General features: G+C 39.3%; 1 protein-coding gene across 1 annotated transcript in view; it reads left to right on the forward strand.

Annotated features, from left to right (window-relative positions):
• The window catches only part of LOC126194667 (beta-galactosidase-1-like protein 2), a 161,389-nt gene that overhangs the window by 113,625 nt on the left and 19,868 nt on the right, over positions 1-27,896 (forward strand). The window contains exons 7-10 of the mRNA XM_049932868.1: positions 7,490-7,636; positions 15,784-15,971; positions 20,090-20,337; positions 26,666-26,878. Coding sequence (XP_049788825.1) covers positions 7,490-7,636; positions 15,784-15,971; positions 20,090-20,337; positions 26,666-26,878 — 796 coding nt within the window. The remainder of the gene's footprint in view (positions 1-7,489; positions 7,637-15,783; positions 15,972-20,089; positions 20,338-26,665; positions 26,879-27,896) is intronic.

Here is a 27,896-nt window from a genome sequence, read left to right on the forward strand (position 1 = left end):
AAAAGGTGAAGCCCTTAACTTACTTAGCATGGATTATATTACCATTAATTTTTAAAATTGTTGTTACTATTTTTATCCCTTCTTCATCATTTTACATATGTACCATTGCTTTGTTGCTCAAAAATGACTCACATTGTCACATGCTCGAGAGTTATTTAGCCTATCAACACACCACAGCTCGTTCATATTGTATTATATTCTTAAGTGAAATACTGCAAGTGCTTGGACCAGTTGGTCCAGAATTTCTATACCTTCACTCATGATGTTAGCTTGCTTCCTTGTACACCACTGGTGACCACATTGCACCATGCATCCAGACCTCCATTCAGTCGTGGTCCATGTTTCTACTGTGTGGCTGGTTGGTGGTGGACAGTGTGAGTCTAGTGTTTGTTCTGGGTTTTTGCTGTCTCACCAACCTGGATGTTACATTTTTAGGTCAGTTTGATTATTAGGCATTTCCCTTTTTTCTACTTCTGCCAACATGCAGTAACTGGAGCTCTTGCACTGTCTGGCCCGACTGCATGTTACGTGTTACCAAATACTACAAGTAAGTCGCCTTGTTTCAGCAGTCTGGCGTTTTGGTTTTTACACATATGTTGCACTATATTTCTTTTCTCCTCTCTTTCGTATGTTACAGTTTCATACATCTCAAGGTGAGATTTTAAAATCCCAAAGCCATCCATGGTTTGAAGAAATGATTAGTAGAACTTAAGTGGATCTTTCTAATTAATTACAAACCACTTTTCTCTTTCCTGAAAGGCATTTTCAAAGTTTTAATAACAAAGGAAGACCAAGAAATTGTTTTATGTGCAAAAGGAAAGTCGCAACCAATAAAAATATTTTGTCATTGAATTCGACCCTGATGAAATAATTAAAGAAGGGAAGTGAAAATTGGTACTTATTTTTCACATAAGACACTGTTGCAGGTCCAGTTATGTCCAATTTGCTGCCAGGTACTGTTATTCGTAGATTTCATTTGGTTTTCTATTCTATACCCACTTTGTTAAATTTTAAATCTATTATAATTCTCTCTTTTAGACTATTTGAAAAATACACTGTTATAACTTCAAGTTGAACAAATATATTTCAAGGAAGACGCAATTCATGAAAGTCACAGATCAAGTAAACAGAGTAAGACGTGTGTACACTTTAACAGTCAAATCATAACTGAGTCCGAGTCTAGTAGCCGATGGCTGGCTGGTCGCTTAGGTGGTGCTGTTGCTGCATGGCTGGTAGACAGCGCCGCATGTAGAGGACGCGCCTAACTGTGTGGTGGCACTTTGAAAGATCAGCGAGTCACAATACTTTTCCCCTCTTTGAAGTTTTTGCACAGGTCTTGATGGAGGTGGCCTGTAGATTATTAATGTCCATAGGTGTTGTTTGACTGGCCGTAAAGTCTCGAGGAGGAGGCTTCCCGTATGGACGGAAGTGTCCCCAATGATAACGGGTCGAGATGACAGGAGACGTTGGGGTCGAAACTGTTGGGGCCCCATGCACCAATCTACAAGTCCGGTTGTTATAACAGGAGACATGGGCGATGTGTCAGCGTCCGTAGGAGAAGGAGGCGACTAGAGTTGCTCCGACAGATGATGGTCATCTGGTGCCTGCATGGGCACGTCTCCTGGTGGCATCAGTTCTTGTGCTGGCACCAATATGATGGTGAGATGACTGCGTTGTGAGTAATGAGAGATTCCAGTATCCCGAGCGTCAGGTAGAGCTGAAGGTGGTGAAGCGGCATCCGGAACAGGTGTTGCCAGCACACGAGGCCAAAGCTGGTCCAACTGATGCACTGCAACACCCGTGTCTGTCTGGATTTCATACAGGCGTTGGCCACGGTGTCGTAAGATGTGGCCAGGACTTCATTTTGGCTGCCTGCCATATCCCCGTACCCATACAAGGTCATCAGTGGTGAACCGGCCAAGCGAAGGCACCCGCGGCCGTGAGGTGGAAGGCCGCAGAAGATGAAGTAGCGTGCTGGGCTGTCGGCCATGTAAGAGCTCAGCCGGGCTGTGGTCGCCCATGGGGGTGAAATGGTATGACGCCAGAAACTGGAGAAGCGCATCATCAGCAGCAGAAGAAGAGGAGTTTCCTCATCTGAGCCTTAAATGTGCGGACCAGTCTTTCAGCCTCACTGTTTGACTGTGGATGGAACAGAGGGGCCATGACAGGCATGACACCGTGAGGGGCACAAAAATCCACAAAATTGGAAGAGGCAAATTGCGGACCATTATCAGTAACAAGAGTAGGGGGAAGGCCTTCCAAAGAGAAAATGCGAGCTAGAGCATTGGTGATTGCCGTGGTGGTAGGCAACGTGCAATGGACAATGAAAGGAAAGGTAGAGTAGGTGTCAATAACGAGAAGCCAATAAGTACCTAAAAAAGGGCCCGTGAAGTCAGCATGAATACGCTCCCAGGGCTTCTCATGCGAAGGCCACGGTGACAAAGATGACTTTGGGGCGGCGGCCTGTGATGCACAAGGGCCGCAGGCAGTGACCATGTGTGTGATTTGAGAGTCGATGCCGGGCCAGTACACATGATGGTGCACCAGAGATTTTGCGTGAGAGACACCCCAGTGCCCTTGGTGAAGGAGGCGCAAGACCGAAGCACACAAGGACGCAGGTACCATAACATGCGGTGAAGCATTTTCGGTGGGAAGGAGGATAACACCGTCCCTAGCCGTGAGGCGGTAACGCAAAGCGTAATAGTTCCGCAACAGATCAGAAGTCTTAGTGGATGGACGATCTGGCCAACCCTTCTGAATACAGCGTAAAACCCGCGAGAGGGTAGGGTCAGAACCCATAGCTGCCACTAGCCGGTCCCCGGTGATGGGAACCCATCCATAACCCACTGCTCAGCAACATCCAGGTGGAAACACAAAAGTTCGTTCCTATTGAATGCCAGATCAGGACCCATGGGAAGGCAAGACAGTGCATCAGCATTCGCATGTTGAGCCGTCGGCCGGAAATGAATCTCATAATTGAAACGAGAAAAGTAAAGAGCCCAACGCTGGAGGCGGTGTGCAGCCTTGTCGAGAAGTGACGTTGATGGATGAAACAAGGAAACAAGTGGTTTGTGATCCGTAACAAGATGAAATTTGTATCCACAGAGAAAAACACCAAACTTATGAAGAGCATAAATAATGGCCAAAGCTTCTTTTTCTATTTGAGAATACTTTTGTTGGGCATCTGTGAGCGTTTTGGAAGCAATGGGTTGTTCAGAACCGTCAGGAAAACGATGCAGAAGGACTGCACCGACCCCGTATTGAGAGGCGTCCATGACAAGAACAAGATGTTGGCCAATTCGATAAGTAGCCAGGCACGGGGCCTGTTTCAGCATAGTCTTCAATTTCTGGAAAGCCTCATCGCATGACGCAGACCAGTGAAAAGGCATGTTTTTATGCAACAGCTGAGCCACTGAAGCAGCAGACAGTAAAAACTTGTGATAGTATGCTATCTTCCCCAAGAAGGCCTGCAATTCCTTAACAGATGTAGGGCGAGGAAGAGCATCGATCGCAGCGACAGTTTGCTGAAGCGGACGATTACCATCCCAAGAGAGTTGAAACCCCAAGTACTTGATAGATGCCTGAAAAAATTGTGATTTCTGGAGATTACACTTAAGACCAGCAGTCTGTAAGACATGAAAAAGTGTGTGGAGATTTTGAAGATGTTTGTCAGTGGTGGAGCCAGTGACAACAATGTCGTCCTGGTAATTTATACATCCAGGGACAGTGAGCAATAATTGTTCCAAGAATCTCTGAAAGAGAGCAGGGGCGCTGTCAAACCCGAAGGGCAATCATTGATATTGATAGAGGCCGAAAGGCATGTTAAGGACCACAAACTGCCGGGAAGCAGCGTCGAGCAGAAGTTGATCATAAGCTTCTGAAAGGTCAAGTTTAGAAAAATACTGGCCTCCAGCAGTTTTAGTGAACAATTCTTCAGGTTGAGGCATAGGGTAAGTGTCGATAAGGCATTGAGCATTTACAGTGGCTTTGAAATTACCACAGAGACGAGTATCACCATTTCGCTTAGCAACGACAACGACAGGAGAGGACCACTCGCTGGAAGTGACAGGAAGCAAGACCCCTGAAGCAGTGAGACGATCCAGCTCCTGTTTGACCTGATCACGAATGGCCAAAGGAGTGGTCCGAGCCCGAAAAAGCTTAGGCCGAGCAGTGGGTTTGAGCGTGATATGAGCTACAACGTCATTTGCACAGCCCAACCCAGGAGAAAAAAGGGACGAAAATGTCATCGACAAGGAATCCATTTGAGCATAAGGAATAACATCAGAGACGATATTGACAGAGTCGTCTATGGAGAACCCAAAAACGCGAAAGGCATCGAAACCAAAAAGATTCTCCATGTTACTATGGTCGACCACAAATATGGGAACAGTGCGAACAACAGATTTGTAAGATACCTCAGCATCAAATTGTCCCAAGAGAGAAATCTTCTGTTTATTATATGTCTGTAATTGCCTAGTGACAGGTGACAGGGTTGGAGAACCCAACTGAAGATACGTCTGAGAATTGATGACAGTGGCAGCAGAACCAGTATCCACCTGCATGTGAACATCTCAACCAAGTATTTGGACAGTGAGGAATAACTTCCCTGAAAGGGAAGAAGTACAATTGACAGACAACACAGAATCAGAATCAGCGTCATGTTCATGAACATCATGTATGCGGTCGGATTTACAAACGGATGACACATGACCCTTTTTTTTGCATTTGTGACACACGGCCCAATGTTGTGGACAATCTTATCATGAATATTTCGTAAAACACCACGGACATGAAGGAAGTTGCCATGGGTTTTGCTGCAGTTTCTTAGAGGTTTGTTTATGGTTAGGCTGAGACTGTGCTTGGGAGCGTACTGCGACCACGTCGGCCGGCAGGGACACGACACACACTTCGTCAACATCGCACAGCGGTTGTATTTCTCCGACGTCGCCCCATGCCTCTATTTGTGCTCCAGCAGCGCGAGAAATTTCAAAAGACTGAGCGATGGATAGGACTTCATCTAGAGTCGGATTTGCCAACTGAAGGGCACGTTGCCTAACTTCTTTGTCAGGTGCCAATCGGATAATAGCATGCTGTACCATGGAATCAGTGTAGGATTCTTTGTGAACTTCAGTAACAAATTGACACTTTCTACTGAGGCCGTGAAGTGCAGCAGCCCAAGCGCGATAGGATTGATTCCATTGTTTTTGACAACGATAAAAGTCAACAAGAGAGGCTACCAATGCATTTGCTTTTGAAAATAGATGGACAGAAGTGAGCACATTTCAGCAAAGGACAAAGACGCAGGATCTTTTAAAGGAGCCAATTGTGACAACAACCGATACATTTGAGGTGAAATCCATGAAAGGAACAGAGACTTACACGTTTGTTCATCCGCAACATGACATGCCAAGAAGTGCTGTCGAAGACGTTTTTCGTAATCAGACCAGTCTTCCGCTGTCTCGTCGTAAGGAGGAAAAGGAGGTAGAGACAACGACAAGATTTTGCATTTGATGCTGCGATGAAATCACAAATCGCATCTGTGAGAAGCGTTTGCTGTTCTTTGAGACCTTGCAATAGTTGCTCTAAAGTAGTCAACGATGGAAAAGAAAAATCACTACCTCATCGCCAATTGTTATAACTTCAAGTTGAACAAATATATTTCAAGGAAGACACAATACATGAAAGTCACAGATCAAGTAAACAGAGTAAGACATGTGTACACTTTAACAGTCAAATCATAACTGAGTCCGACTCTAGCGGCCGCTGGCTGGCTGGCCGCTTAGGTGGCGCTGCTGCTGCATGGCTGGCAGACAGCGCTGCATGTAGAGAATGCACATAACTGCTTGTTGGCACTTTGAAACTTTGAAAGATTGCCGAGTCACAACATACACATCAGTGATTAGTAATTCCTTAGTACAGTTTCACATTCCAGGATGATACACCCACATCTGAAATGATCTTTAAAGTAGGGGTTATGTTTCCAAAAAGTTATCAACTTTACTGATTTGTCATTTTCCATAAAAGTGAAAATAATTATGCCCTCATTGATAAATCATGAAATATGGTACCTTGCTGGTTCTAAGTTGTCTTCGTTGTCTTCTTAAGTATATCGCTGTTGGCACAAGCTTCATGAGTTTGAAGAAATTAGCTACAAAGTTTAATTTGGATTATCAAGTTAGTTCCCCTCGTTTTGTCTTCTGTATTCTTTAGAATAAACAATGATAAATCAACTTTCAGAGAAATACAACTCTCTGCAACTGCACAGTGCATTTGCTTAGCTGCCAATGAAAGTATTTAAATTCACATTACATTATTTAACATAAATATAAAAAAATGTGAAAGCATTATTGTAAATAATTTTATAAAATGAAAATATTTTTGTTAATTAAGTATAAAATCATTTAGTTCATGAAAAAACAGTAGTTTACAAAGTATATTGCTCTTAACATAAAAATTGGTTTACACAATGTTGTTATACTTTACCAATGAACAGATCAATATCCAAAGTGTTTCTAATAACCAATAGGCTGATTACATCCCAGATTTCAACTAAATTTTCAGTTTCTTCTGTCTGCATTTATATTCTTAATGAGTTGCCATTGGTCCTGGAAGCTCATGATTCATTTCTTTTCAGTGTAGAGGTTAACTATAACTTCATTCTCTTTAATCTGATGATTCCATGCCCTTAATATACCTATTAATATTATTGTCACTTCCTTGAGGGTGTGTATTTTCTATCTGATGTTAAAACTAGTTTTGCAAGTATCCAGTCTGTCTGAAATAAGTTATGTACAATGGACATGTTTAATATTCTTATTAATGACAGAGAATTCCAATCATTCATCAGCTTCTGAACTATTTGCTTGACACCCTCATTAATTGATTCATGTTATATAGGAGCATGATGTAAAACACCGACTCTGCAACAGAATAGTAGATTAGAAGAATGCTAAAAAGATCAGGAAGAAGTGCTTTGGATATGAGGAAATTGTCATAACTTTAACTAGGTGCAGCACAGATATGAGTAGATGACTGTGATGCTTTCATTGCAAATGGCTGAATTTTGCCAAATGTGACAGCCTAGTTTTCCAAGCACATTAAAGGTTTATGCAGATTTTTGTCATAACTGAATTTACTTTTCTTTCACATTTATCAGAGTTACTTTATGTAATTGTGGACAGTCTTTTTTCAAGAGAGCATATTTTGACAACTGACCTGCTTATTCTCATTGGAATCTTTGAGCCATAGTCTTAGATATGTGCTGCAAGCCTGGGCTGGCCTGGATACCTGGAAAAAATTCTGTTTATAGTTATTTGTTATATCTGTGATGAGTCCTTGTTTGGGAAGCACAATCAATACTGGAGATCATTCCTTGCTTCTCAGCAGAACTGAAATTTCCACACCTTTTTTTCAGATGCTCTATATAATGAACTAGTATTTTTATGGACATGTGATGCTATAAATAAATTTAAATTATTTTTACTTAAAGGTTTCCGAAACATTTTGGAAAGAATCATAACATATCCTGCCTCCTTCAACCTCTACATGTTCCATGGAGGGACAAGCTTTGGATTCATGAGTGGAGCAAATGCTGCATCTTCATTCCCAACCTATAATCCACAAGTTACAAGCTATGGTATGTTTTAATTCTTTCTTTTTTAGACTTAAACGTTTTATTACACAAAGTAACAGCAGCATGAATAACCACACTTGATATTGTTATGCTTTCATTATAAAGCAGGTGACTTGTTTTGAACTATGTTTGTTTATGTGACTGTGGTTTGTAAACAGTTGTGAAAGATAAGATTCCAGTGTCTTGATGTAATGTAATTTGAGCTGCTTTGTCATGTTATTGAGTAGATAACTGATGAAAACATTTAACACTGCTCCATAATGATAGTCATATATACTCAATAACTGTTGTTTTGTAATATGTATGCATGGACTTATATTGTTGCGGAAATTTAGAAGTAAACAGCAATACATAGTGCATGAGAATAGGTAAAGAGAGAAAAACAGGAAGATATCTAGTGGCTGCTGCAGTGATAAAATTTCAGTGTGATAGCCATAGAGCTTCCTCCTGCACTGTTGCTTATAATGTGTTCAGAATGACGAAGTTAGACAGTGGATGCCAGGAAAGGAGGATGACTGGAGATGAATAAGGATATACATTTAGCTCAATACCTTCATCAAGAAATGGAATGTGAACAAATATATCTGTTCTGCTGACTGCATTGAGGTGTGGACAAGGAGGAAATAAATAAAGAAGAACTGTCAGCAAGGAATAGATTTGGCTAAGCAAAGTAAAGTTTGAGGAAAGATGAAGAACTACTCAAGAAAAGCATTTTTAAGAGGTGAAGGTACTACATAGAGTTCCACAAGGTTAAGTTCTTCAAAAAGGTATTCCACAATCTATAGAAGTAAATACTTGTTAATAGCTATACTTGGAGTATCCTGACCAAGTACCATAATATCACTACAGATGGAAACAGTAGTCTTCTCATCTGTGAAGAACCCAGCAGTCTGAGACTTCCTGGCAGATTAAAACTGTGTGCTGTGCCAGGACTCAAACCTGTGACCTTTGCCTATTGGGTGCAAGTGCTCTACAAACTGAGCTATCCAAGCATGACTCATGACCTTCTTTCACACCCTATAATCTGTTTGAGTTTTGATATACAGTCACTGTAAATCTAGCTCCACAATTCAAAACGTAATGGCACAAGAAAGCTGAACAAAAATGAAAGCACACATGAGAATTAGATCTGGGCCAAAGCTATACAAGACGGCAAGTATGAATTTCAGGATACATTCATCTATTAATCAAGAAAATATATTGAGACACTGGACACACTCAGGAGAATGGTAGTTCAAATCCACATCTGGACACCCAAATTTGTTATCCATCATTTTCCTAACTCATATGTTCCCCATCTCTAATTAGTTCATCACAGATGAGACATTAAAGCCCTAACGTTCATCCCTTATTTCTAGAATGTGCAGAGAGTGGAGGAAATTCCAGAAGGATGAAAAATAACAATCATGTGCCATATTTTCAAGAATGGTGTCAAAGGGGCTACACTACTTGTCACAAGATTTCTCTTCTCAGAATTCGTTTTAAGATACACTCAAAATGTTTAATGAAGCACACAAAGATCATTCCTAGCCACAGTTGCTCAACATCACACTACAAAATTAAGAAAGATAAAACATTTAGCAAGAACTTCAATAGAATTCAAAATGGAGGCATGAACATCGTATGCTTGACATATTCTGACATTGTAATCATATTGTCTAGATACTGGGAAAAATTGTTATGAATGCATCAAGCTCATATGTATGCTCTGTCTGTGCCAACTCTTACAGTCGGTGTTATCATGTGAATGCATGCACAGCAGTGTAGTTATTTAATGAGATTTGTAAAAAAGGTGCAAAAGTTTTGTTGCATTCCACTGCTTGAAATGTTTCAGTCTGTGGCAAGAAACATTTATGTATGCCAGTTATTTATTTATTTTATTTATGCATAGGAATAAAATTTTCCACTTAAACATGATCCCATACTCAAAATTGCAATTTCAGTGACTGAAAGTCAAAGATTAAAAAGTTTTCTCTCAAAAAGTTTTCCATGACTGTGAACGCTGCTCAGCTGTGAACGCTGCTCAGTAAAAAATAAAAATCATTGTTACCTAGTTATTTATACAAGGAGTGCCAGAGTCTGGCAAATAAAAATTCATTTCATAAAATGTGTGGAAGTCTTGTGATTCCTTCAGTGTGTTTTATGTGTGTTGCTGAAAGTCATTGCGACACTAAAAATATTATGAGCTTCCTGAAATTCCAAGAACTACTTGTTCTCATATACAGTGTGTTCCAGACTCGTCATGTCAAATTATATGATTGGTTTGGAATTGTTATCTGAGTACTTTAAGATAACTAACCAATGGTTGGAAGCATATATTTCAAGTGGTAAAGGGTGTAGAATGAGCATTCATTCAATCACAAATAACGTTCTGCAATTCTCATTATGAAGGAAAAACTTCGGTGATGCATAATGAGTCAAGTTATACATTAACAGACAGAATAAACCACAGCTGGCCACTTGTGTAAAATACACTGAGGTGACAAAAGTCATGAGATAGTAATATGCACATAAATATAGATGGTGGTAGCATTGCATACACAAGGTATAAAAGGACACTGCATTGGCAAACCTGTCATTAGTACTCAGGTGTTTCATGTGAAAAGGTTTCTGATGTGATTATAGCAGCACAATAGGAATTAACAGACTTTGAATGTAGAATGGTAGTTAGAGTTAGATGCATGGGACATTCCATTTCAAAATCATTAGGGAATTCCATATTCCAAGAGGCACAGTGTCAAGAGAGTGCCAAAACACAAAATTGTAGGCATTACCTCTAACCACAAACAACGCAGTGACTGACAACCTTCACTTAACGACTGAGAGCAGCAGTGTTTGTGTAGAGTTGTCTGTGCTAACAGACAAGCAACACTATGTGAAATAACAGCAAAAATCAATGTGGGACATACTAAAAATGTATCCATATAATAGAGGGAAACATTCCACGTGGGAAAAATATATCTAAAAACAAAGATGATGTAACTTACCAAACGAAAGCGCTGGCAGGTCGATAGACACACAAACAAACACAAACATACACACAAAATTCTAGCTTTCGCAACCAACGGTTGCTTCGTCAGGAAAGAGGGAAGGAGAGGGAAAGACGAAAGGATGTGGGTTTTAAGGGAGAGGGTAAGGAGTCATTCCAATCCCGGGAGCGGAAAGACTTACCTTAGGGGGAAAAAAGGACGGGTATACACTCGCACACACACACATATCCATCCACACATATACAGACACAAGCAGACATATTCAAAGACAAAGAGTTGCGGCAACATGTCTGCTTGTGTCTGTATATGTGTGGATGGATATGTGTGTGTGTGCAAGTGTATACCCGTCCTTTTTCCCCCTAAGGTAAGTCTTTCCGCTCCCGGGATTGGAATGACTCCTTACCCTCTCCCTTAAAACCCACATCCTTTCGTCTTTCCCTCTCCTTCCCTCTTTCCTGATGAGGCAACAGTTTGTTGCGAAAGCTTGAATTTTGTGTGTATGTTTGTGTTTGTTTGTGTGTCTGTCGACCTGCCAGCACTTTCATTTGGTAAGTCACATCATCTTTGTTTTTAAATATGCTTTACATAATCTGTTATAGATGCATTAGACAAAAGAAATTCTGTATCTGCTATGTTTCTGCATCTGTCTCATACTTCTGACAGACATCCATACGTCATTAACAGAAAAACTTTAAAGCTATGGCATTATGTGAACACATGTGCAATGGATAAAATCATATGGCAGCAATGGAAAGTTGGATGCATATCTGAAATCAGTGATATTAAGTACAGTATATCTCAAGGATCTGTACTTGGCCCACTTCTGTTCATCTTATTTATAAGTAATATTGAACTCAATGAAAAGGCTCATAAAACACTGTATGCTGATGATATGGAATAGTCAATGGAGAAGAAAATCTGGAAATGCTTTATATCAACAAACAGTACAGACCATGGGCTCATACAGAAAGAGTTAATTATAAATCTAAAAAAGACAATGTTCATGGTGTTCATAAATAGAGAGGAGGAAGAGCACATAGATATATTCATAGGTGAAACACTACTGAAAGAAGTTACCTGTATACAATTTTAGAGAATTACAGTTTACAATAAGCTCCAATGGAGAGAACATATTGATAGTGTCTGTTGTAAATTCATATGACAGAAGAAATAAAGGCCAGTTGAGAAATATATCACACTGACTGAGAGCTGCTGAAAAAGATCCTTAGTCTTATGTGTACAACTGGTGAAGCATCTTCCTAGGAGTCTACAGGACTTTGCATCTGAAGGGACATACCAAAAACTTACATAATTGAGAAAGAATTTTATAGTGCTGAGGAGTACGGTACATGTGTAAAGAATGAGGAAGTTAATATTATTTGTATGTTAATATTATTTGTATGTATGCACTTTAATCACTCGAAAATATTGCAATATGGTGTACGTAAATAACTTGTAGTATGTTGTTATGTTTTGTAATAGGTAGGCTAAATATTTTAAGGTACTAAGTTAAGTTGATCTGTCCCATGTTACAGGTACATCCTTTGTTCATAATGCAATCAAATGGGACCAAATAAAAATCAGCCAGTCAACCAGTCTTATTTAAAGTATGTAATGCATCTAGAGAGATTGCAATAAGTCTTTGTTAAACTCCTCTATACAAAAGATGATAGGAGATATGTCAATAATAATCAACTGGTTTCAGTGCTGATTTCAGTTTCTAAAATTTTTGAGAAGGTGATGTATTCTAGAATAGTATCTCACCTGAACAACAATAATATTCTCAGTAAATCACAGTTTGAGTTTCAAAACTGTTGTTCTACTGAGAATGCTGTTGCACACTCACTCACCAAATTTTACAAGTGTTAAAATAAAATAGTGCCAGTTGTCTTTTCCATGCCTGTCTAAGGCATTTAACTTCATGGAAAGATAAACCAAGGTTTTACAGGATTTATGGTATATCCAGTCAATGTATAATGTCATTCCAACCAAAACGATGCAGAAAGTTGTACTTAGTTATTCAACCAATGTAATCAGGGGACATTATTGTAACTGGGGAGAAATCATGTAAGTAGTTCCACAAGGCTCAAACATATGATCATTATAGTTTCTCATGTATATAAATAATCTTCCATCTAATATACAACAAGAAGAATTAGTTCTTTTTGTTTATTTTAATCAATCCAAACATACATGCAGAAAAAGTAGAAATGGTAAACAGTGTTCTCAGAAGTATCATTGACTGGTTTTCTGTGAATGGTCCCTTCTCAATAGTAGAAACACACAACATATTCAGTTCAGCACATCTGGAGGTACAACACCAGTGATATGTGTAACACATGGTAAAGAAATAATAAAACAGTGCAGAAACTTCAAACTCATTTCAATAAATGTTTAAACTGAAAAAAGCTTGCTTTGGAACTCCTAAAACAACTTATCTCAGCAACATTTGCATTTAGAATCATTGCAAATCTCTGGAAAAGACAGATCAGTAAGTTGATACATGATGCATATTTTCATTTAGTAATGTGATATGGAATAATGGTCTGGGGTAACTCATCTTTCAGAAAGAAAGTCTTCGTTTCTCAGAACTGTGCTGTAGAAATAATATTTGGTGTACACTAATGACCATCGGATAGAAATCTGTTTAAGAAGTCAGGCATTTTGACCAACAGAGTTTATTTATTTCGCCACAAATCTGCTGGAATGAAGTACGGATTTATTCAACTGCAGCCTCTGGAACTGCATGCTTGGCATGATTCATGGATGGAAACCAAACCACTTAAACCATTTGATATACACTGATAAGCAAAGACATTCATTACCACCTGTTCAGTACCATGTTGGTTCATCATTGGAAGACATCGTGGCAGTGTTCCTAGATGGCAAGCATTTAGCAAGTCCTTGGTAAGTTTCTGATTGTATTATGTGGCAATAGGTATCTATGCACAGGTCAGGTAAGCAACAGGCTGGTAGTTGAGGGTGTGCAGGTGGTTCCAGATGGCATCCCAGATGTGTTCCATCAGGTTTAGATCAGGCTAATTTGGTGATGAAAATACAACGTAAGTACACTGAAATGCTCCTCAAACTACTGTAGCAAAATTCTGGCCTTATGACATGGACAGTTATCTTGCTAGAAGATGCAATCACCTTTGAAGAAGACATTGAGGATGAAGGGATGCAGGTGATTCACAATAACATTCACATAGTCCACAGCTGTCATGGTGCCTCTGATTTCTATCACAGGTCCCATCGGAGCCCAGGTGAATATTCCAACTACAATCATAACTGACAAAGTCACTGGGTGATCAACGGAACATTGTACTGTTTCATAAGATCTCTCACAGATTATGACAATGATGTAGGCTCAAGCAGTGAATTAAAATTTGTACCAGTGTCTGAAATTGAACCCAGGTTTTCTGCTCACTAAGGCAGATGTGCTAGTCATTGCATCACACTGGCACTATATCATAGATAATGGAGTGATACTCAATATGTCTCAGGAACATAAACTATGTATGATTAAAGTATCACCTATACCTGGGATTTAGGTAGGATTAACCCCATTTTGCTCACTGTTAAGGTGCTCTTCCAACATTGGAGAGCCTTGGCAATACTGATGCAAGTTTAGATGGGGAATAGCAAGGGGTTGAGGCATGAGTTGCTATATTTATTGGAGATAGAGACATACAAAGATAATCATGCAGTTGTCATTGCTGCTTGTCAGTTTGGTGTGATGACTAGTGCACCTGGTTAGTAAGCAAGATACCTAGGTTTGATTCCTGGTGCTGGCAAAAGTTTTAATTCATTGCTTTAAACTACTTCATTACCACAGATAAAGATGAGACTCAATATGTCTCAGGTACATCAACTGTATATGATTAATCTGTCACAGATTGCCACTTATCCTATTCTACAGAGTGGGTGAGCCTCTGACTTCCACATTCTGTGATGTGACATGGATGTCCAATTCCTTGTTCCTCACTTATGGTTTCAGGGATACCACCAAGAAGGAGAATCATCAGGAATGTGGAACAAGTCAAGATATACATTAACATGAGACAAAGACGTCATAAGAGACTTATGCCATATACTGTAGTAACAGGAAACTACCCCTATTATGCTTAGTGCTAGTCATGTTTATATCATTCAAATTTAATCTAGTAAATTAGTAAGATAGCTGTTATTTGGAAAAAAATCTGCTGCCACCTTACTTTTATTGTTTATTAGCTGTGTATCTATTATTAACAATTTAATATTTATTCGATTACAATGGTATTACATCTATACATGCTGAGTCCTCATCTAGTAAATTGTTACTTGTTACACAGCTTTATAACAAAAACTATTACTTACCATGTAGCTAACAGAAATCTTAAATTCCTGATTCTAGATATTCAAATAAGTTGTAGAAAGAGTAGTTAATGAGAGATATTTTTAATTTGCTTTTGAACTGGCAGGGATTCAAAGTTTCTTGCTGTATGTTAGACAAGAGCTTATTGAATATCTTACCATCAGCGTACATAACTCCACTCTGAACTCTGGAAGAGGAATCAAAGTCTGAATGAAAATTATTTTTGTGTCTTTTATTGTGACTGTATATACCACAGTTTATTTGAAATTGATCTTGCTTATCAGCAACAAAAACAATTAAAAAGTAAAATAACTGTAAGAGTTCCAAGACCCTTAAAAAGGCTTCTGGAAGAATTATGGTTACATAATTTACACAGTATTCTTACTGCTCACTGCTGCTGAATAAATAATTTATTTAATTTTGGTGCACTGGCCCAGAAAATAATAGCGTAAGATAACAGGGAGTGAAAATAGGAGTATACAATGTAAGCCAACATTCTTGTCTTTAGGTTAACACAGTTTATCATGTTGGGTGATGCCAGTGAGGAAGGCAAAAGACAGACCTCCACATATTAGGCAGATGTTCAGCCTGAGTATTCATGTGACTCAGTAGTGGAATGAATATTTTTCCTACAGGTGATGCTATAAACTTTCAGGATTTCATTCTAAAGTCTTTGCATGCCAAACATGTTTTGGAGATCAAAAACTATTATCTGAATAAATGTGCAGGTTCCTATGGACTTCTCCTCATTCTGCCTCTTCAGCAACAACTACAGAAATATTTTAGCCTTTATTATTTGGTTTCAGATTATGATGCACCACTGACAGAGGCAGGTGACTACACAGACAAGTACACGGCAGTGCAAGAGCTTTTGGATCAGTATGCTCCCAAGAAATTCCTCAAAGCAGATGCTCCAAAAGAGACTACTAAAGTGGCCTATCCTGATGTCCCTCTTCTTGGACAGCTGAATTTGGATGATTTAGTTGCACAAGTGGTAACCTTAGCTACATTCACTTTTGTTACAGCCTTAGCTGAAAGAGATGTAAAATCTAATTTTAATATCATTAACACTTCATTAACTTAGAATTTTGGATTTACTATTTGGTTAAGGTATTACTATGGTAAACTTTAAATTAAAAATATCAGCAAACATTGCACAACTCATGAGACTGTTCAGTCCAAGGTTTTCATAATACCACAAAGTATGCAGTCATATACTGAAACTATCCTCAGGTTGCTGTCATACTCACTGATGATGGCCATCCAGGATAATGCAGAAAAATGACTCATTGATGAACACAATGTGACACCATTCATCAGCAGACGATGCTTCCTGGTCATGGTACCACTCCAAATGCAGTTTTAAGTGTTGTGACCAGTTGTGTGGGCTGACACAGAATGCTGGAGGGAGTCCATTACTTGTTTTCATATGGAAGACACAGATGTGTGTGATGTACAATACAGTGGTCATTCCTTGTGCTGGGGAAACATGGTAGACTGGACTTTGACAATGACACTGGGTCACTGTCACAGCTCAGTGTCTCACAAATCTGGATATTGCATGATTTGACTAGTTGGCCAAATGAAAATCCACAATGAGGTTCCCTTAAAATGCTGTCAGGTGCTGATAACAGCATCATGGACGAGCATGTGACATCTCCTTGTTCTTCAGAGTGATCACTCAACATCTTATACTGTACACAACTGTATATGTATTGATAACAATACTAAACATGAACAACAATAATACACTGTGATGGCCATTCTACCTGCGACATGGAATTGCAGCTTTGATCATTTACATACCCACTGATAGTGTACACACCCAGCATCTGACCATGTTTTCTGGGTGCTTCCCTTGTTTTTGTCAGGCATTGTAACTTCAGAGGTACTACTCTTCCTCTAGTTTAAGTATACACATAACGACACAGACATCCACAGCAATCTATCCATGGCAATAGTGACACTAACTGCTCATAAGTGGTTTCCTAGGCCAATACATAACAAACCATTCTCTCCTTCCACATTTCTTGATCTCTCTCTCTCTCTCTCTCCCTCTCTCTCTCTCCCTCTCTCTCTCCCCATCTCCCTCTCTCTCTCAATAACACACACACACACACACACACACACACACACACACACACACACATGTCCCTCCCTCAATTATGTAACATGTAACTGTCATTCCACTTTTAGACCAATTTTCACTACCGCTACTGAGTGCCACCTGTTTTCGCTTCTACTGCCCTCCCATCACCTCCCCAACTCCCAAATCCCTCACTGCCTGATACATTTTTAACCTACCCAGAAGACACTCTCCTTTCCTTCTCAATGCAAACTCATAAATTATTATTATTCTCATGTCAGAAAACATATATAAAAAACAGTAAATAAAATTATTGATGGATCAACACAGTTTATACAACATTTGACTAACATTTTGGCCACTTCCAGTGCATTTTCTGTTGTCTGCTGAACATCATCTTCTCTGCAGGTGGCTGAACACAGATGGCACTGAAGCATATGCTGAACAGTCTGTTCTTCCCAGCAGTCACATTTTTTTAAATTTTTAAAATTTTTTTAATGTATCCCCATCTTGTCAGGTTAGTCCATGATCTGTCATTCCTGACCTCAGCCTATTCAAGAACTTGCAGATTGGCCAATTCTCATCACAAAGAGGGGGCAAAGATTCTGTAAATCTTTTCCAGCCAGAATGGAGGGGCATCCTAGCCCTCCATAGATGACACCAACAAACACCAGTTACTATTAAACAAGGTCTACAAACTAATGAAGGATTTCCCCTCACAAGGCTCACTGCCAATCTTCTGCAATGCCGAAGATTCTTTGTTGACCTCCATGAAGAGCATAGCTTATAGAGGCTACAGTAAAATGGCCTTACTCAGGGAAGCGTATTGGCTCCAAAAGCACATACTCTGATTCAAAAGAAATTGAATTGAAATCACCCTAAAAAAATACTACAGAACAAACCAGCTTAAACCAAACCTACCAAAGACCACAAGTTAAAGATAGAATGTTCATAGGTGAAACTGGAACACTGTAACACTCCAAAACATTTGATAGATTTCTAATGTTCAAAAAACACTGCATGGATTTCAAATCAAAAGTCTCCACCAGGAATGACCTACTGAGAAAACTGCCTGGATCACAGTTGGGCAGTCAAGCTGCAACCATCTGAACTTCTGCAATGGCATTATGCTACTCCGCTGCAGAGTATACCTGTCCTGTTTGGTATATGCCAACACATGCCAAACAGATGGATATTGTCCTAAACAAACCCTGCAGCATTATAACAGGCTGCTTGAAGTCAACTCCAGTAGAACGGCTCTACCACCTTGCAGAAATTGCACCACCTCCTGTTCGAAGAGAAACAGCAGCAGGCAGGGAAAGAATGAAATTGGAACAGAAAAAATGCATCCTATGCATGGGAAAGAACCCTACCCATAATTACCAAGATCAAGGAAAAGTTTCCTTAGAACATCAAAGAAACTAATAATCACTGATGAAGAAGCAAAGCTGCAATTATGGAGAACTGAGACTCCCCACCCTCCTAGTAAATCCTTGTAAATAATACACAATCAATAATAAACAAACAACAGCTAATTTCAATAACCAAACAAACCACACTTTTGCTTATGTCTGATTAGGCTACATCTGAACATTAGGGATGACACTCGAATTTGTGTATTGCAGTTTTCATTCCATTTCACATCACCATTTCGTTAATACATTGTTCATGTCCTTATCATTTTTACTTCTGCTGCCTGGCTGTTGATTGCTATCAAACGTTTATTCAGTCCAGGAAATTAATGATCTTTTTTTTAAGTTTACATATTTTTACATTAATTTAATCTCTGTTGCAATAGCATGTATTTTGAAATACATTAAGCGTGGGATTTCCATTAAATATAATTTTAATTTTTTTACTACACAATATTAGAATGCTGAGTACAGGTGTAGGATATCCAGGGCTTACATTTTGAAGTGAAAATCAACATTTAACTTTCCTAATATTTACGTAATCACCCAAGAAAATTTCTGAATGTTTCTTTATGCAAAGGTAAATTTATGTTGATGCTTGAAGTAAACTACACACATCAGCAGGTCAAATAATAGAAAAACAAATGAATAATAATACTAAATTTTAGATTTAGTGTGTTCATACCATTATAAAAAAATTCAAGGCTGTGTTCAATGTTACATCAAGAAATGCCTTAAATTCTTCCAATGAAATGTCCCTCCACAAGCACCGCATTGAGTGTTTTGTAAGTGGAGAGACTTTCTGTGTCTTTCCTTTAGCATACATTTTTGTAGCCTTCACAGTTTCACTAATATAACTGTCAGTGAAAAATAGCTGGAAATATTTCAAGTTTGGAATTTGCTCAAGATCTGTGAGGAATGGTGAAATCTTGTTGTGTGACAGGAAAAGGAAGATCACTGCCACCATCATGATAAACTTTCCAGGTATTTGCTACAGGCTGTGTCTTCATCATTTTCCACTCAACCAGTAGATTCTAATCCACTAGAACTTACATTACTGCACACAGTGGATGTTTCTTCCCAGTCATTTTGCCACTAAATTTTTCTTCATCTTCAATGTCTTCAAGAAGCCACCTGACAATGTCATCAACACCTACATGTTTTCTACCAGCAAGCATCATACTAGAAATGTGCGAATGCAACATGGTTTGAATTTTCAGATCTCCATACTAAGTGCTACCATGTGCCTAGTGAATTCCAACAACATAGCAGATGGAAAGCACAATTATGGAAATCCGTCCGACATCATCCAACAGCAGAGCTTTTGCAGAAAATTGTGTCAGACTTAGTCTGACAGTGGATCAGAAAGGGTTAAAAACTAGGTGCATAAATGAGACTCATGCTTTCTGTTTATGAACTGGAAATATTGTAGTGTATGATTGTACATTTCATGCCAGTTTTTTTTTTTTTTTTTTTTTTTTGTTGCAAAGATATACTATAATTTTTCTGCAGATGATACTATTTACATTGTCATATTTAATCTTTTTTAGGATGCTGGAGATTTTGTTAATGCAAGATGATACTATTTACATTGTCATATTTAATCTTTTTTAGGATGCTGGAGATTTTGTTAATGCAACTGATATTCTGACAATGGAATTTCTTGACATCAACAATGGCAATGGGCAAAGTTATGGTTTTGTGCTGTACCGAAAGAATGCTGCAACAATTGGAGAAAACTCAGTATTACAAATTATTGGTCATGTCCGAGATCTAGCAATAGTTCTCATTGATGGAGAAAACATAACTGAACCACTAACTTCAAAGGAACAGTTGAAGAACTTTGGTTTTTGGGAACAAAGGTAATGAGTAGGACTTAAATGTGTTGTACTTAACACCCATCTACAAAACTGCAGGTAAGGAAAGCACACCGCATTACAGACCTATATCACTCCTTTCTCTCTTTCAAAAAGTGTTTGAGAAAATGCCTATTATAGAATATTGACTTATTTAGCTGAGTAGAACTTGTTAATAGCGTCTCAGTTTGGTATTCATAAAGCATTTGCAACAGAGAAGGGAATACAAGACATCTAAAGTGAAGTATCAGCAAACCTAAACAAGAAAAAGTATCCTGTTGGAATATTCTGTGATCTTGCCAAAGACTTTGATTGTGTGGATTTCAAAGTTCTATTTAGCTAACTAAAGTGTTACGCAATTCATGACATCCCTCTTGCAAGGTGGGACCTTAGCTTTGCAATATAAAACAGAGATTCTCATTAATCAACTGTATCTCAGGCATAAAAGTAATCTTAGAATGAGAAAAAAATGCACAGTGTCACAAGGCTCAGTAGTGGGCCCACTCCTGTTTCTAGCATATACAAATGATCTTCCAATGACTTTTATAGGGTGGTTCAGGAACTGTAACATTTGCTGACAAGACAAACATTCTAATGAAAGGTACAAACTCAACCCTATCAAACACAGCTCAAATGATAGCTACACTGGTCTACATGCGTTTTAAGTCAAACCCACACAGACTCATATCATATACACTCCTGGAAATTGAAATAAGAACACCGTGAATTCATTGTCCCAGGAAGGGGAAACTTTATTGACACATTCCTGGGGTCAGATACATCACATGATCACACTGACAGAACCACAGGCACATAGACACAGGCAACAGAGCATGCACAATGTTGGCACTAGTACAGTGTATATCCACCTTTCGCAGCAATGCAGGCTGCTATTCTCCCATGGAGACGATCGTAGAGATGCTGGATGTAGTCCTGTGGAACGGCTTGCCATGCCATTTCCATCTGGCGCCTCAGTTGGACCAGCGTTCATGCTGGACGTGCAGACCGCGTGAGACGACGCTTCATCCAGTCCCAAACATGCTCAATGGGGGACAGATCCGGAGATCTTGCTGGCCAGGGTAGTTGACTTACACCTTCTAGAGCACGTTGGGTGGCACAGGATACATGCGGACGTGCATTGTCCTGTTGGAACAGCAAGTTCCCTTGCCGGTCTAGGAATGGTAGAACGATGGGTTTGATGATGGTTTGGATGTACCGTGCACTATTCAGTGTCCCCTCGACGATCACCAGTGGTGTACGGCTAGTGTAGGAGATCGCTCCCCACACCATGATGCCGGGTGTTGGCCCTGCGTGCCTTGGTCGTATGCAGTCCTGATTGTGGCGCTCACCTGCACGGCGCCAAACACGCATACGACCATCATTGGCACCAAGGCAGAAGCGACTCTCATCGCTGAAGACGACACGTCTCCATTCGTCCCTCCATTCACGCCTGTCGCGACACCACTGGAGGCGGGCTGCACGATGTTGGGGCGTGAGCAGAAGACGGCCTAACGGTGTGCGGGACCGTAGCCCAGCTTCATGGAGACGGTTGCGAATGGTCCTCGCCGATACTCCAGGAGCAACAGTGTCACTAATTTGCTGGGAAGTGGTGGTGCGGTCCCCTACGGCACTGCGTAGGATCCTACGGTCTTGGCGTGCATCCGTGCGTCGCTGCGGTCCGGTCCCAGGTCGACGGGCACGTGCACCTTCCGCCGACCACTGGCGACAACATCGATGTACTGTGGAGACCTCACGCCCCACGTGTTGAGCAATTCGGCGGTACGTCCACCCGGCCTCCCGCATGCCCACTATACGCCCTCGCTCAAAGTCCGTCAACTGCACATACGGTTCACGTCCACGCTGTCGCGGCATGCTACCAGTGTTAAAGACTGCGATGGAGCTCTGTATGCCACGGCAAACTGGCTGACACTGACGGCGGCGGTGCACAAATGCTGCGCAGCTAGCGCCATTCGACGGCCAACACCGCGGTTCCTGGTGTGTCCGCTGTGCCGTACGTGTGATCATTGCTTGTACAGCCCTCTCGCAGTGTCCGGAGCAAGTATGGTGGGTCTGACACACCGGTGTCAAAGTGTTCTTTTTTCCATTTCCAGGAGTGTAGTTTCAAAGAAGCAATGACGACTGTTTAGCATCGGAAATAGATATCAATGGACACATACTAAATAAAACACAATGTGTAAGGTTCTTTGGGGTCAAGCTTTATATCAAGTGAAAATGGAGTCCACCACACATATAAACTAATCAAGGAACACAGTTCAGCATGTTATCACTTTAGAAACATCTCTCATTGTGTTGAACTATAGACAAGAGTGTTAGCTTACTTTGCATGTTTTCAGTCCCTGATGTGTTATGGAATTATCTTCTGATGCAATGCACCTAAAGTAACTAAAGTGTTAGTTCATTCTTCCCACACTCCATACATGAATGGAACAGGAGAAAACCCTAATAACTAGTACAATGGGACATACCCTCTATCATGCAAGTCATGGTGGATTGCAAAATATAGATTCAGATGTAGATATAGACAAGTGAACAATAACAATATGTGTGAAGTAGATAACTATACATCTTGCAGAAGCCTATTTAAGTATCTTGAAACTCTTACACACGCTTCCCAATACATTTACTCCTTAATGGATGATGTTGCTGATAACAGAATCCATTTCAGCTTGACTGTAATTTACTCAGTCAAGTCTCAAAAATTATTTTCATGTAGTTTTTGCCTCCATGCCTAGTATTCAGAACAGAGTTATGTACTCTGATGGTATGATATTCAATAAGTTTCCACATAACATTAAGCAAGAAACTGAGATCCATAGCAATTCAAAAGAGAATAAAAACATCCCTAATTAGTTACCCATCTGCAAATTATCTAAGTATCTAGATTCAGGGATTGAAAACTTCTGTTAGCTACAGGGCAAATAACAGCATCCGTATGTATTATAAAAATATGTGTATGTACATTCCACATCTCTTCCTAAACTACTGGAACTATTTGAATTAAAATTGGTACACATATTACTCACTGCCTGGAAAGAATCAATGTGTAGGTAAGTACCACCTACTTATCAAAGGGACAGTAGTGGGGGTGAAAAAGAAGTATAGCCCACAATGTGTGAATACCCAGGCTTTTTTTTCATGTAGTATTTGAGAATGAGAGCACTTAGTGGCTTGCAGAAAACTTTACACATAATTTCAAAACTTTATGGAACTTTTTCTCGCTAACAACCCTGAGAGAATGATGAAAGGACAAAATGTTTAGCACTTACTACATTTTTGCTGTTCATGCAGTAAAACTTTGGCATGAAGCATGGTGTTTTAATTTATTACTACTGTACTAATAACTTTATTTGTGACATATTTAGCATACAGTATTCACATACAACACCACATGTACATGCGAAATTATATTGTTGTACAACACATAGTCTAGCAGATATGACATTATAAATACTGAGCTGCATGAATAACTGCCGCATCAAGCAGAATATTTTGATTTATTATTTCCATTCTACTCATCCTATTTACAACACATTTCTGAGACTGTATTCAAATATATAAGTACACTCTTCAGAAAACGTAAGGACTGAGCTTCATGAAAATGGAACGGCAGGGTAAATTTGCTACAGATAAAGGTGAAATGTGTGTACAAATTTGTGTGAAAAATGGTAAATATACATAAAATATACATGACATCTGAATGCAAAGCTATAGAAAGAAAGTTCCTCTTCAATGGCTAGATCAATTTCAGCCAAACATGGTACACATATTATTTATTACCTGGAAAGGAATACTGTGGGCAAAGAACCACCATCCTGCTATTGATGAGGAGGTGATAGCTTGATGATGGAGAGAGAAAATGGGGAGAATGAGATGGACAGAGAGAGGGGGGAGGAGTAGAAATACAGAGAGTGGTGGTGGTGGTGGTGGGAGGGGGGGGGGGAGGTGCATATGGACAGAGAGAAGGGCAGGAGGAGGTGGACAGAATGTGGGTGGAGAAGGAGATGGACAGAGGGGAAAGGGGGAACTATACCAATAGAAGATTGGAATAAATGTGTACCCATGCAACACTGGGTAATCAGCTACTTTGTTATAAATATATGTGGCAACTAGTAATCTGCTCTAAATGGAACTAAGTATTTATAGATGTAAGAAAATATTTTCTTCGAAAAACTGCATTCTAATCAAAACAGAGCAAACTAATAGTAGCAGATAAACAGCATGTATATATGAATGTTGTTCAAAAAGTACCCAATCTTCCTTTTTATTGTTGAAATCAACAACGGAATCAGGGCTCTTGCACTCTCTATGGTAGTAGGCATGTGCTGTGCATGTGTCTGACTTTTTCACACCTGTGGAAACTACTAGTCACTGGTTAGCTGTTGGCAAGTGTACATGTGTAAGTGGTAGTCTGTGAATTTTTGTTGTGGGCAAAATGACAGAAAATGTGGAACATTGTTATTGCAACAAATTTTGTTTCAAGCTTGGTGATTCTGGAGCTGAATCCAAGTGTTTGAGGACAAATCAATGGATACTACACAGAGAAAGAAGTGAAGTGTGAAGTGTGTTCCTGTAGGGCCTCAACAACTGGAAATGACATTGTTATTGATCACATAAGGACCATTGTGATCCAGAATATATGAACTATGTTCATAAAACTGGTAGGCAAGGTTAAAATTAGTATTGGATCTGTTCATTCAATTTTAATGGAACATTTGGCCCACAGGTGGAATTCAGTAAAATTTGTGCTAACAACAGAACAGAAACAATTTTGTTTGCACATTGCACAGGACATGCTAGATACTGTGAACAGTAATCACAACTTCCGTAACACAGTGAGCACTGGTGATGAGTCCTGGGTTTACGGGTATGACTCAGTAACAAGTTCCACTCATTGCAGTGGAAGTATCCATCATCTCTAAGACCCAAAAAATAGGGGTAAGTCTGCAACAATTTGAAAGTCATGCTGTTTGTCTTTCTGACTCCAAGGACATGGTTATCATGAGTACATCTCATAAGGTATTAATGTCAAGAAGGAGTAACTACCAAGTGGTTCTGCATCACTTTCATGAAGCAGTGAGATGCGAATGGCTGGACTTGTGGACAGCAAACAGTTGGTTCCTTCAGTACAATAACACATCCATTCATCATTCCCAAATAATTAAGAGTTTTTTGGCCAAACACAAAATGGCTGTGGTTTGTCAGCCTCCCTACTCCCCTGATCTAGCACTGAGTGACTTCTGGCTTTTCCCTAAAGTGAAAAGGGGTGTGAAAGGAACCCATATTTCAGAACAGGCAAGACATTATGCATAATTTGATAGAGCAGCTGCACACCATACCAAAAGAGGCTTTCCAATGATCTGTCAGCAGTGGCAGACCTTTTAGGATAATATCAATACGGCTAGACAAAAAATCTACTCACCAAGTAGTGGCAGGAGAACGCACATATAAAGAGGGTTTTACTCTAATTAAACCTTTGTTGACATGTTATTTTAAGGAGTGGGGGTTAAAAATTTTCATTTCTTTGACAACATTCATTAACATGAAGGTTTAATAGTAGTGTGCAGTCAGTCTGTTTTAGATCTATCTACATAATAGACTCTGCTCAATTTTTGTTCCAATAAAAGTTTTAAACATTACACTAGAATTACTATTGAGTTCACTATTCATTTTGGCATCCTTTTCTCTTAAATATTGACAGTTGATCTGTGACACAGCAGTCCTCTGTCTTTAGAAAGATTATTAATCATCTGTTTGTTATTTGGTTCATTATTAGAACATTGTCACAAATTTCTATCATACCATCATCACTGCAACTTTGTGGCTGATTACAGCTGTGTGCTGGGCTGTAATTGGAACTTGGGATGATTGCATTTAATGGACAATTTCTGTACCAACTGAGCTATCCAAGCAACTAGCCCTCAAAGCTTCATTTCCTCCAGTATCTCTTATCCTATCTTCCATACTTCACAGAAATTTGCCTGCATTTCTTGCAGGACTATCACTTATGGAATCAAGTATACTACAAAGAAATGGCTTAGACATAGTGTAGGGGATTGTTTCCAGAATGTATTTTCACTCTATAGCAGAGTGTATGGCGATTTTAAAAGATGTAAGCATGGGCCATGTGCCATGCTTGGATAGCTCAGTTCATAGTACACTTACATGTGAAATGCAGAGGCTCCAAATTTGAACCCTTGACAAGCACATCATTTTTATTTGTCGGAAAGAATCAAAACAGTGTACACTCTGTTACAGAGTGAGAATTTGTTCTGGGATCATCATCATTGTTTAAATAATGTAATAATGCTTACAGTAATGCCAGCACAACACTGAGTGCAGAAGCCAGTGTTCCACACACACTGGACATACTAGTTGAGAACTGGGGACGCGTTAACTATGGAAGACTCGACAGTGGTGTTTTTGATCAGAGGAAAGGAATTGTGTCAGGACCTGTACTGATTGATGGGACAGCTATCTCAGACTGGCAAATCTTTGCTCTTCAGTTCAAGAAGAAATGGCTTCAAAGGTGAGTCTACCTGACAGTGATTGCACTTTCATATAGCTTATGCTACCATTTTAGCTTAGCTGTTTGACACAGAGGATAAGATAATCATGCGTCTATGTGAATGGAGCTAAAAAGAAAACAGACCAAAAGTGATTATAGTTATTATGCTCAAATTTTAATTTCTGTATTTTGACAATAGTGATTTCAATTGGATGCATAAGTGTTACTGTATAAAAATCTTGGCTGATATTCTGTGATTTGTCCTGGTGGCAAAACTGTATTTAGGTGTTATTTCTCGAAATGTTTTATAAAATACATGTGACCCTGAAATCCTCAATATCTGGAAAATGCTTTCAATGTAAAAGTGTTTTTGAGTTTATGAGAATGTTCAGTTTTCCCCTTCATTCAATAAAAGTTTCTTTAGCAGATAATCATTTAAATTAATTTTAATCTAACTGCTGAGATGGAGGTTTTGTACTTAAAGATCATTAATTGTCATCCTTAAAGAGGATTGAATCTTCTAGAGATAGCTTGGCTAGTACACTGTTCTGGTGTCCGTTCATGTCTTGTGGTATGTATCTTCTTTCCTGCCCTTACAAGTAAAGACTGTTGTATCTTATTCATTGGTGTGAATAGTGATAATAATATTTATTTGCACATAAGGTCTTTATAGTCTTGGGCACCATGATTTTATTGGGCATTAATAAAATTATCCCACAAATATTATGGAATGTATACAAAAAAGTCCATTAGGCCTTATAGCTCAAAGATTGGTAAAAAATATTGACTAGCACTAGCAACTTTCATGGCTGGGAGTGTTTCACTTATAGAAATATTCCAGACTATTATGTCATGTATTACAGATATGGGGTATGTGTTCCATCTTTCTGCAAACACCCGTTCTTTTTTTTTTTTTTTTAAAAATACCCAAACATGCTTCAGCACCTGTGTGCCGTAATCAATGGACGTTTTGTTTATTGAAAAATTGTAAAAAGTGAAAATATTTTAGGTTATAATTGATTTAGCAAGGTGTGGTCTA

Source organism: Schistocerca nitens, chromosome 7 (genome assembly GCF_023898315.1).
Source record: "Schistocerca nitens isolate TAMUIC-IGC-003100 chromosome 7, iqSchNite1.1, whole genome shotgun sequence".
In the NCBI taxonomy this organism is placed as follows: domain Eukaryota; kingdom Metazoa; phylum Arthropoda; class Insecta; order Orthoptera; family Acrididae; genus Schistocerca; species Schistocerca nitens.